Source organism: Mobula hypostoma, chromosome 18 (genome assembly GCF_963921235.1).
Source record: "Mobula hypostoma chromosome 18, sMobHyp1.1, whole genome shotgun sequence".
Lineage (NCBI taxonomy): Eukaryota > Metazoa > Chordata > Chondrichthyes > Myliobatiformes > Myliobatidae > Mobula > Mobula hypostoma.
The window spans coordinates 45,380,733-45,393,216 of NC_086114.1; the positions used below are offsets into that span (position 1 = coordinate 45,380,733).

The 12,484-nt window shown below is 40.9% G+C and overlaps 1 protein-coding gene across 1 annotated transcript in view; it reads right to left on the reverse strand.

The window, feature by feature from the left end:
• Positions 1-12,484, reverse strand: part of LOC134358503 (potassium/sodium hyperpolarization-activated cyclic nucleotide-gated channel 3-like) — a 531,682-nt gene that overhangs the window by 87,210 nt on the left and 431,988 nt on the right. The window contains exons 6-7 of the mRNA XM_063070795.1: positions 11,362-11,602; positions 139-303 (exon numbers count right to left, since the gene is read on the reverse strand). Of these exons, the coding sequence (XP_062926865.1) occupies positions 139-303; positions 11,362-11,602 (406 nt within the window). The remainder of the gene's footprint in view (positions 1-138; positions 304-11,361; positions 11,603-12,484) is intronic.

Here is a 12,484-nt window from a genome sequence, read left to right on the forward strand (position 1 = left end):
ATCAATGGTCTAAGTCTCTGGGTTGCAGTCAATTAACTTATCCACTAGGCTACCTGGAAAGGGAATGCGAACTTGCTGGCATTGTTAATGTGAGAATGAGAAAGCCACGCAGGAAGTCAAGACAATGAAAAGGTTTACCTATCCTGTCGAGCCTGTCCAGAGCCACTGTCTCAAAGGCACGTCTCATCATCGGGTATTCTTCCAATACTTCATTGAAGTGGTCCACAGAGAGTGAGTACAGCCTGCAGTAAGTGTCAGCTCGCACGCTTGCTGTTCGACGACCACGAGTCAACAGGCAAATCTCTGCCATGAGGGAAAGAGAAAGTATCATTAATGTGAAGCAACTGATGCCACTATGTATACTGCAGGATAGCTGACATGTAATGGAACAAAGCACAAGTGGATGAAGGAGACACAAGAGACTGCAGATGCCAGAATTTGAAGCAACCATGAGACATAGGAGCAGAATTAAACCTTTTGGCCTATCTAGTTTGCTCCACTATTCCATAATGGCTGATTATTTATCCTTCTTAACCCTCTTGCTTTCTTCCTGTTACTTTTGGCACCCTTACTAATCAAGAACCTGTCAACTTCTGATTTAAATATACTCAGTGGCACACCCTCCACAGCTGTCTGTAGCAATGAACTCACAACTCTGGCGAAAGACATTCCTCCTCATTTCTGTTCTTCTATGCTGAGATTGTGCCTTCTGGTCCTAGACTCCCCCTCTATAGAAAACATCCTCTCCACATCCTCTCTATCTAGGCTTTTCAATATCTGATAGGTTTCACTGAGATTCATCCTCCCTTCCCCCACCCTCATTCAAATACATGGACAGGAAAGGTTTAGAGCAGGATTTCCCAAACACTTTTATGCCCACGGACCCTTACCATTAACAGAGGAGTCCATGGAGCCCAGGTTGGGAGGGATATGGGGCAAATATGGATATCTTGGATGGGCATCTAGGTCGGCATGGGTAAGTTGCTTCCATGCTTTATGAATCTATGACTTTATACGGAAGGTTTCAGTAGGTCAAGCAGCATCTACAGAGGGAAATGATAGTCAGCAATTTGGGGTTGAGACTTTTCATCTGGACTTATGAAGACAGGTGAAGGGTATTGACCCATATGCATCAATTGTCCATTTCCCTTTATAGATGCTGCCAGACCCATAGAGTTCCTCTAGAATTGTGTGTGTTGCTATAGGAGAATCATGTAGGCATTTACACCCAAGAGAATAATGGAGCCAAATTTTGAACCTCTGACTAATAAAACATTGTCCAAATGTGCATTCTTTTATACTGACATAAAATCATTGACTCTTTTCAGACTTAGTGCCTTTAATCTAAGTGCCTGTGCCTTCACTGTCTAGATCAAACTCTATGTTATCACTCAACTTTGCACCTTTCTCAACTGCTTAAATTCTGATCTGTGCCTCTGCTCTCTCTAGGAGTTGGTTCTGATTGCTGGACTGGCTCCAGTCTCCTACGTCTTCTTGAACTTCAGGTTATCCTTTTCATCCATCACCCCGATGTTTGTTGATCTACACCAACTCCTGGCTAAGCAAAATTCACACTTGCAATCCTTGTTTATAAACCTATCAATCCCAAGTTCAAAGTTCAAGGTAAGTTTATTATCAAAGTACATATATGTCACCATATACTACCCCGAGATTCATTTTCCTGCCAGCATTCACAGTAGAAGGAAGAAATACAATAGAATCAATGAAAGAGTACACACAAACAATGGCCGACAAACAACCTATGTGTAAGAGAATACAAACTGTGCAGCTACAAAACAAACCCCAACAAATGATACAGAGAAAGATAGAAAGCAAGCTGAGAACATGAGTTGTAGAGTCCTTGAAAGTGAACCCATGGGTTGTGTTCAATGATCAGATCCTTTTTGAGGTGAGTGAAGTTATCCGTACTGTTTCAGGAGCCTGATTGTTGAAGAGTAATAACTGTTTCTGAACGTGGTTGTGTAGGACCTAAGGCTCCTGCACCTCCTACACTTCCAAATTGAACTTTCATTATCCCTGGAATATCTTCTTCCCTGTCACATTTAGTTATCTCCACAGAGATTTAGGCTTTTGAGCGCTCCCCTATTTAATTGCTCCACTACAGACGGATTTGCTTTCACCATTCAAGGTCCAAAACTGTGGAGATCCTTCTCTAAGCTTCTATATCTCCTTCCTCCTTTAGCACACTCTTTCAATCCTATTCTTTTGACCATTTTTGGTAATCATCCCAAACATTCCTTCAGGTGACATTGGATCAATTTTTGTTTAACGAGATTCCTTGCAATGTCTCACAGAATTAAGTATGTGTTGTTATTAGTATTTGTTGGCCAAAGCCTGAATTTTATTAACACCATAATACCACAAGACATAGGAGCAGAATTAGGCCATTCGGCCCATTGAGTCTGCTCTGCCATTCCATCATGGCAGGTGTACATTGAGATCATGCATCAGTATCACATTGAGCCCTGCGTAAGTAATGGAGGGAATGCACCACTCATGAATGTCCCATCCACCTCAACAGCTACCTTCTGCCTCACCAGTGGAAGAGTCTGCAGTTTCCACATTGTCCTCTCAATCCCATTCTGCCTCCCTCTCCATAACTTTTGACATACTTACTGATCAAGAGTCTATCAACTTCCACTTTAATTGCACTCAATGAGTTACCCTCCACAGATTCACCATCCTCTGGCTAAAGAAGGTGGTGAAGCATTCACACCACAGCTGTATTGTTAACATGCAGTGACTTCATTGTAATGTCTTCTTCTTCAGCAGTCCCCAGGATTGAGGACTACTTGCTTGCATTGAGGTTTGGTGGGTTCTGAGGACAATGAGGGAACTGCAGACTCTTCCGCAGGTGAGGCAGGAAGTGGCTGACAAGGTGGATGGGTCATTCTCTCCATCACTCACGTAGGGCTCAGTATGATACAATACATGATCTCAATGTTTATTCCAGAGAACCTGGAAGTTCCTTTGTCATTTCAAGAGGACATGGGTCAAAGGCTCCCCAGAATCAGTAGGGAAGTCTACCTCTCCAAGGAGGATTGGAGTGCATCCTTAAATTCTTTCTTTTTCTGTCCTCCTGTCAATCTCTTCCCATGGCAAATCATGGAAAAGAGTCATCATAGTGCAGGCCCGTCACACCAACTAGTCCATGCTGACTGAGATTCCCATCTGTGCTAATCCCATTTGTCCACCATCAGCCCATATTGTCTAAACCTTTCCTATCCATGTACCTGTCCAAGTGCCTTTTAAATGCTGTTAATTCTAAAGCCTTAAGATTAAAGGTAAGTTTTATTTGCCACATTGACATTGAAACATCAAAACGTACAGTAAAATGTATCATTTGCATCAATGACTAACACAGTCCAAAGATATGCTTGGGGAAGCCCACAAGTAATGCCGTGCTTCCAGCGCCAACATAGCATGCCCACAACGTACTAACCCCAACCGATATGCATAGGAAAACCACACAGTCACGGGGAGAATGTACAAATTTCTTACAGGTAGCAGCAAGAATTTAACCCCAATCTTCCAACTGCTGATGTTGTAAAGCATTACACTACCTGCTATGCTTCTGTGCCGTCCTTTATCCTTATCTTTAAGACTATCTATATTCTTCTGTCTATGCACCTCAAGATTTTATACCCCTCTATAATATTACCACTGATTTACCAATGCTGCTGCTCTGTTCCAGGAGTTCTGGCTTTATATTGTGTAAATCCATGAAAGGACTAACATACACAAAACATGGGAACAATGTAAGCATTTACAGTCAATTTCAAATCACTACATAGTACATTTGGATTTGCCCTAAGTACCAAATGATTGAAGCATAAAAGTGGCATAATTGTAAAAGTGAATGGTATCAAAATGAAAAAAAATAGCTCATTTTGGAGGCAAAGATGCTGTGAAATGTGAGAGAGCAAAAAACTGGAAGTCAGCAAGGAGAGAAGTCTTTAGAAACCTTCAGTCACTTTGGAGTGAAGTGATACAGATTTGCTAGAATGATATATAATGGGGGAGAAAAACCAATAGATGAATTTCTAAATAACTCAAGTGCTTTTAAGCATTAAGGTTCTGACAGTTTAGGGCCAGTGCATACCACACTATAGATTTTACAAATATTATTCATTTATGATTCTAATTCAGATAAAAGAGCTCCAATCCACTAGCCCTCCTCACATTCAATCAAGCCATATGGGACCTCATTGAATAAACTACTTCATATTCAGTCACATTAGCCGGAGTCCCAGGAGACTACAGCTATTTCGCTTTCATTGATATTGTAATGAATGCTATTGAGAGAGCCAGGGACTATGTTAAATCCTGACGGAGACACAAGAGACTGCAGATGCTGGAATGTGGAGTGACGTACAAAAAGCTGGAGGAACTCAGTGGGTCAGGCGGCAGTCATGAGGGAAATGGATAGTCGTCTTTCCGGAGACATCCACATTGACAGTAGATGTTTTGATTCAAGCCCCTTCATCAGTCCGGATGTAGTGTCTCAAACTGAAAATCAACTGTCCACTTCTCTTTGTAGATGTTGCCTGACCACCTGAGTTCCTTCAACTTTCTGTGTATTTCAAAATATTAGATCCACTTCATACACTTTTTATGCACAAAAATGTTCCATCTCCACCAGTTCCATCCCTCACTCAGTCTCCTCATTCCAATTATTAGCTGTACATAAAAATACAGTATCAGTCTTCAACTAGTAAAGTGCATTGAGAAGTTCAATCACTTTAACCTGAACATCTCTTTTATTTTTCATATACACCCAGCTGCCACTTTATTAGGAACCTCCTGTACCTAATAAAGTGGCCACTGAGTGTATATTTGTTGTCTTCTGCTGCTGTAGCCCATCCACTTCAACATTTGATGTATTGTGCATTCAGAGATGCTCTTCTGCTCACCGCTGTAGTAGTGCGTGGTTATTTGAGTTACTGTTGCCTTCTTATCAGCTTGAACCAGTCTCCTCTGACCTCTCTCATTAACAAGGCATTTTTGCCTACAAAACTGCCATTCACAGGATTTTTTTTTGTTTTTTCCCCCCACCATTCTCTGTAAACTCTCGAGAATGTTGTGTGTGAAAAACCTAGATCAGCAGCTTTTCAAATACTCAAACCACCCTATCTGACAACAACGATCATTCCTTTGCTTTGTAGCAAAGTTAGTGGATGATATGAAGGTAGGTGAAGGGGTAGATAGTGCTGAGGAAGCAATGCGATTGCAGCAGAACTTATTCAAATTGGAAGAATGGGCAAAAAAGCGGCAGATGGAATACAGTGTTGGCAAATGTATGATAATACACTTTGTTAAAAGGAACAATAGTATGGAATCTGAATGGCAAGAAGGTTCAAACATCAGAGGTGCAAAGGGACTTAGGAGTCCTCGTGCAAGACTCACAGAAGGTTAGGGTACAGGTTGAGTTCATGGTAAAGAAGGCAAATACAATGTTGGCATTTATTTCAAGGGGAATAGAATATAAAAGCAAGGAAATAATTATAAAGCTGAACCTTTATAAGACAATAGTCAGGCTGCACTTGGATTATTATCAACAGATTTGGGCTCCTTATCTCAGAAAGGATGTGCTGTCATCGGAGAGAGTCCAGAGGAGGATCACGAAGTTGATTCCGGGAATGAAGGGGTTAACATATGAGGAGCGTTTGGTACCTTTGGGCCTGTACTCACTGGAATTTAGAAGAATGCGGGGGGATCTCATTGAAACCTACCGAATGTTGAACGGACTAGATAGGGTGGATGTGCAGAGGATGTTTTCTATGGTGGGAGTATTCAGAACTAGAGGGCACAGCCTCAAAATTGAAGGGTGAACCTTTAGAACAGGGTAAGGAGGATTTTGTTTTAGCCAGAGAGTAGTAAATCTGTGGAGTACTCTGCCACAGGCTGCGATGGAGGCCAAGTCTGTGCGTATATTTAAGGCAAAAGTTGATCATTTCGTGGTTGGTCAGGGCATCACAGGATATGGCAAGAAGGCAGGTGTATGAGGTTGAATGGGATCTGGGATCAGCCATGATTGATAGGCAGAGTAGACTCGATGGCTGAATGGCCTAATTCTGCTCTTATGTCTTATGGCTTTATAGTCTTAATCCATGATCAAAGTCACTTAAATCTGAAATTTGGTCTAAATAACAACTGAACCTTTGGACCGTACCTGCATGTTTTTATGCATAATATTGTTGTCACATGATTAGCTGATTAGATATTTGCATTATTGAGTGTACCTAATAATGTGGCCACTGAATATAGATTCATATTGATCTGCTAATAGAACAGATATTTGTCTATTGATTATTTTCATTTCCATTTTAGAGAATTCCTGCTTTTAATGAATGTGATAATTTGTCACTTATTTAGATTTATTGTGCTGGGATTCTCCCTGCTTCCAACATGGTTTGAAGCTTTGAATAAGATTTAATGCAGTTAGCAGATGTCACTGACGATATATTAATAATACATTGCATTTCTGATAGAATGGGTTGTCATAATCAACTCAAGTATAGCCAATCATCTCTTAATATTGTGCTGATTGCATGCACTTTGCTTAGCTCCCCCATGGATCGACCTAAGACAACCATAAAAGTGAAAGTTCTATTCAAGATAAGTTAATTATCTCGCGTCAGAAACAGCAAGACAATGAAGTAAATCTCTCACCGCTGAAGTAAAGATTCAAATCTGATACACCAAAAATGGAGATGCTGAAATTTACTGTATCTGAGTGTGGATGGCTAATTTCCAGAGTATTACAATTTTTTAAGACCATAAGACTTAGGAGCATGTGAGACAGGGGGTATATGAGATCGAATAAGTTGCCGGATTTCAAGAAAATGAGGAAGATGGGTGATGGGATCACTGTGCTGGGAGCCCATAGGCCTCTTATTGTGCCATAATTGGACCATAAGACCTAGGAGCAGAATTAGGCCATTCAGCCCATTGTGTGTGCTCTACCATTCCAACATAGCTGATTTGTTACCCCTCTTAACCCCATTCTCTTACTTTCTCCCCATAACCTTTGATGCTGTTACTCGCCAAGAAGCTATCCACCTCCACTTTAAATATGCCCAATGGCTTAGCCTCTACAGCTCTCTATGGCAATGAATTCCACAGATTCACCACTCTCTGGCTAAAGAAATTCCTCCTCAATTCTGTTCTAAATAGACGTCCTTCAATTCAGAGGCTATGCCCTCTGGCCCTAGACTCTCCACAAAAGGAAACATCCTCTCCACGTCCACTCTATCTATACCTTGCAATATTTGATACTTTTCAATGAGATTCCCACCCCCTATTCTTCTAAACTCTAGTGGATACAGGTCCAGAGCCATTAAACGCTCTGTTCTGGAACTTTGAAAGTACCTTCACTTATAAAATTCTGCTCAGGTCATCTGGATATCCCAAGTGTCTTTCAGATAATTATATGAATATGTGTAAGGAAGTTTAGTGACGATGGGGAAAAGCTGGCTGGATCCTCAGTTTTCAAATTCTTATTCGTATTGCCGTATAAATAACCAACCCGACTCCAGCATTTTGTTTGTGTGAGTTGCTCAATATCTCCAGCATCTGAAGAATCTCTTGTGAACCTTAGTCAGACAGCAAAGAAACAGACCCTACTGCCCAACTTGTCCATGCTAACCAAGATCCCATCTGAGCAGTTCCATTGGCTAGTATCCTTCTAAACATTTCCTATCATTTCCTTCTAAACATTACTTGTCCAAATGTCTTTTAAATATCATCAGTTACCTCCATTACCAAGCTCTTCATCTTTCTCTGTAACCTGCACTAGCTCTGTAAATGTCCAGAATTGCTTCACTCTGCCCAGTTAGTGTATTACTGATTTTCATTGCCACAGCATTGCCAGACATGCCTTCAGCTACCAAGGCTTTAAGCCCTAGAATTCCCTTCTGAACATTTCTGCCCCTCTATCTCCCTTTTGTTGCATAGCCCAACTTTTTGAACAAGACTTTCAACACATGTCCTTGAATGCAAGGTCTATTTAATACTAAACATGAGAGATTCTGCAATGCTGGAAATCCAAAGCCGGATTCAAATCCAAACACAAAATGCTGGAGGAGAGGAACAGGTCAGGCAGCATCTATTTAAATGAATAAGCAGTCGACGTTTCAGGCTGAGACCCTTCTCCAGGATTGGACAGGAAGGGGGTAGATGCCAGAACAAAAGGTGGGGGGGAAGGGAAGGAGGACTAGATGGCAGGTGATATGTGAAGCTAGGTGGTTAGGAAGGGTTATGGGCAGGAGGAGAAGGAATCTGATAGGTGAGGAGAATGGACCATAAGAGAAAAGGAAGGAGGAGGAGACCCAGTGGAAGATGATAGGCAAGTGAGAAAGGTAAGAGGCTAGAGTGGGGAATAGAAGAAGAGTGGAGGGGGAGGTAATGTTTATTTACCGGAAGGAGAAATCAATATCATGCCATCAGATTAGAGGCTAACTGGACTGAATATAAGGTGTTGCTCCACCACCCTGACGGTCCTTCATTGCGGCACAAGAGAAGGCCATGAACTGACATGTTGGAATGGGAATGGGAATGGTAATTGGAATTAAAATGTTTGCCACTGGAAAGTTCTGCTTTTGGCGGATGGAGCGGAGGTGCTCAATGAAGTGGTTTCCCAATTTATAAAGGGTCTCATCAAAGTAGTGGAGGCTACATTGGGAACACTGATCCCAATAGATGATCCTTGCAGGATTTGCAGATGAAGTCTATTTAATAATGCTTTTGCATTGGTAAGTAAACATACGCACAATGAGGTGTTTTTACTATGTTAGACAGACTTGGTAAATTCAACCTCAAGTTCAGGTTTAAGTGGTACACCATGAAGATTTGGTTTGTCTCAATGCCAGAAACCCAATTTAACCCTGCCTTCCAGTGATATCTACACAGAGTTCTCACGTTCTCCTAATTCTCATAAGGGTTTCCTCCCGCAACCCAATCATGTGATTGTTGGTAGGTTCATAAGAGATTCTACAGATGCTGCTGGAGATCTTGAGCAACACACACAAACAAAATTCGGGAGGTTGGTAAGTTAATTGGCCACTGTAAATTGTCCCTCACGCGTGGGTGAACTTGAGCTGCGCAGCAGCTGGCGTGACACATTTACAGAGCCAGCGATTCAAGTGCAGCTCTGCCACTCTCTGTAAGGAGTTTGTACGTTCTCCCTGTGACTGTGTAGGTTTTTCTGGTAGCTCTGATTTCCTCCCACATTCCAAAGATGTAGGTTAATTTATCACAGGGGTATAATTGGGTGGCGTGAGCTTATTGGCCTGTTACTGCACTGTATCTGTAAATAAGTAAATAATAATAACATAGAATTAATGTAGGATTGGTGGAAATTGGGTCATTATTTATCAGCATTACTCAATGGGCTGAAAGGCCTCTTTCAGCATTGAATCTCTTGATGACTCTATGACTAATTTATTACTGGACAGTTGAATTTGATGGTGGAATCACGTAAATACATTTTGACATGCCCAGCTGTTATTTTATCAGCAATTATCAGGGCAAAATATTGGGATATGAATGCATCCTCTTCATGGGACACGTTTTCACTCCAGTCTCAAGGTTGACAGGTGCAAGCCAATTTAAATGTTAAAATTTGGTGTTTTACACATGACACCTTTTTTTTTCTGGATAACACTCTGAGAACATGTTGAGACAAGGCTACAGCTGTTGAAGTGATTACAATTCACAGGCACAGTAATAAAAACTGATTCTTTCACTGCTGCCTGTTAATGATTCTGACGCAGGCAGGTTCGGTCTTCCTGTGGAAAGCAGCAAGCACATCCTTGGAGACACGTTAGGCTGAGGGGGCAAGGGGGTTGTGAGAAGCAGCACAGTCCATTGAAGGGCTTTCAGACACTTTTGAGAGGGATTGAAGTAGGGGAAAAGATTTTATGAAGGTTAATGTTAGAGCAATTAACTCCTAAGAGGTAGATGTCTGGGCTGACAGAACTAAAAAATTCCCAGGGTTGAAGTGTCTTATACAATGAGGAATGCATTTGAGGTGAGAGGAGTAATTTGAAAGGAGATTTGAGGGGCAATTTTTTTTACACAGAGAGTGGTTGGTGCCTGGAATGCACTGCCTTGGGTGGTGGTAGAGACAGCTATATTAAGGACTTCTAAAAGTTGTTTAGAGAGGCACATGAATGTGATAAGAATGAAAAGATAGGGGCATGGCATAGGCGGAAGAGATTGGCCATTTGATTTCTTATTTAATTAGTTCAGCTGGTTGAGCAGCATTTGTGGGAGGAAAGGAATTGTTGAGGTTTCGGGTTGAAAATCTTACAGCAATCCTGATTCCTAAAGATATGTAAGTTGGTTGGTTAATTGGCTATTTATTCTGTCACACATACTCATCAACTAAATGTTTTGTCATTTACCTATACCAAGAGATAATTTACAGCAATCTACTAGCATATACATTGGATCCTAAGAAAAATGAAATAATATACGTACTCAGTGACAACTTTATGCAAATAACTAATAACCAAGCATGTGTCAGCAACTCAGTGCATAAAAGCACGTAGACATAGTCAAGAGGCTCAGTTGTTGTTCACTAAACATCAGAATGGGGAGGAAATGTTATCTAAGTGACCTTGACTGTGGAATGATTGTTGATGCCAGACTGGGTGGTTTGAATATCTCAGAAACTGCTGATCTCCTGGGATTTTCACACACAACAGTCTCTAGAGTTTACAGAGAATGTTACGAAATACATAAAAAACATCCAGTGAGTGGCAGTTTTGTGGATGAAAATGCCTTGTTATTGAGCGAGGTCAGAGGAGAAAGGCTAGACTGGTTGAAGCTGACAGGAAGGTGACAGTAACTCAAATAACCACACGTTACAACAGTGGTGTGCAGAAGAGCACAACACAGTGAACCCTGAAGTGGATGAGCTGCAGCAGCAGGAAACCACGGACATACACTCAGTGGCAACTTTATGAAGTATTGGAAGTACCAAATAAAGTGGACACGGAGTGTAAATATGAAAGTCACTGCCTCACAGCACCAGAGACCTGAGTTCACTCCTGATCTCAGATGGCATATTCGTGGAACTTGCATTTTCTCCCAGTGATCGTATATGTTTCTTCCAGGTGCTATGGTTTCCTCTCACATGAAGTTTGATAGGTTAAGCAGCCACTGTAAATTAACCCAACTGAGCAGGTAAGTGGTAAGATCTGATTGGAGTTGATGGGATGTGGGCAGAATAATAAATGGGATTAATATAGGATGAGGTATGGACTCAGTGGGATTTAAAGCATGTTGCCCTGATCTCTATGGTTTGATGACTCTATAAAATGATTAGACTTTCACCTCCAAAGTAGGAACCGTCTGATAGTTTGGTCTCCTTATTGCCTTTTGTAAGGACACTGACGAGCCCATGCTGAATGAAGTACATCTTCTTTCCTATTGTTCCCTCGCGGATGATATAATCCCCAGGCTGGAAGACCTCAAAGAGCAGTTTAGTCAGCATGGACGTGACGAAGTTGGGATCTGCGTTCGCAAAGAGAGGCATGGATGCCACTAGCTTCCTGCAGTTGAAGTTAATGATTTCCTGCAAAAACGAGGAAGAGAAAGAAAGAAAGTTAAATCTCATTTACACGCAAGATCTCGACAGTCTCAAATGATGGAAGAATTTTTCGAGTACGTTAATGGTTTGCAAAAGAACTCTTAATTCTAGAGCCAGTTCACTCTTGGGACCAGTAATAAAGAACTGTACAACTCCTGTTCTCAGTATTATTTACTTATTTGTTTGTTTGTTTGTTTGTTTGTTTATTTATTTATAATTATTTGTGTTTTATTTGTTGCATGGTTTGTCTTTCAAGAACTTTACAACTCATGTTCTCAGTATTATTTATTTATTAAGCACATTGGTTGTTTGTCAGTCTTTGCTTTTATGTAAATATTCATTGATTCTGTTGTATACCTTTATTTTGCTGTGAATGCCTGCAGGTAAATGAATCTCAGGGTTGTATTTGGTGATATGATAATAAGTTTACTTTGAACTTTTCTTTACAACACATGGGACAACAGTAAAAGACAAAGTCTGGAAAAATGTATGATTCAAATCCTTTTTTTTAAGTTACAGTGCAGCACAGAGGCACAGCAGTAGATGGGACTCCATGAGTTAACCGCTGAATATTTTGGAAAAATTTATCTCATGCCTTTTTAATTAAAAAAAAAACCTGGGGTTTAAGCTTTTTCATTTTCAAATGGTGTAATTCATTTGAAGAAGGTTGCATGAAGCTGCCTCCATCTGGTTGGCATTCGATGATATGAAATACATCATTGTTACAAGAAAGTGCATTAATGTTCTGGACTAAAATGAGATCAACATGACAGATAAAAAGGAACCAATTAAAACTGGGACAGATTGAACAGCTCTGGCTGACTAGTTTATTCCTGACCTCCTGTGCTGTCTCTGTGGAGTTTGCAG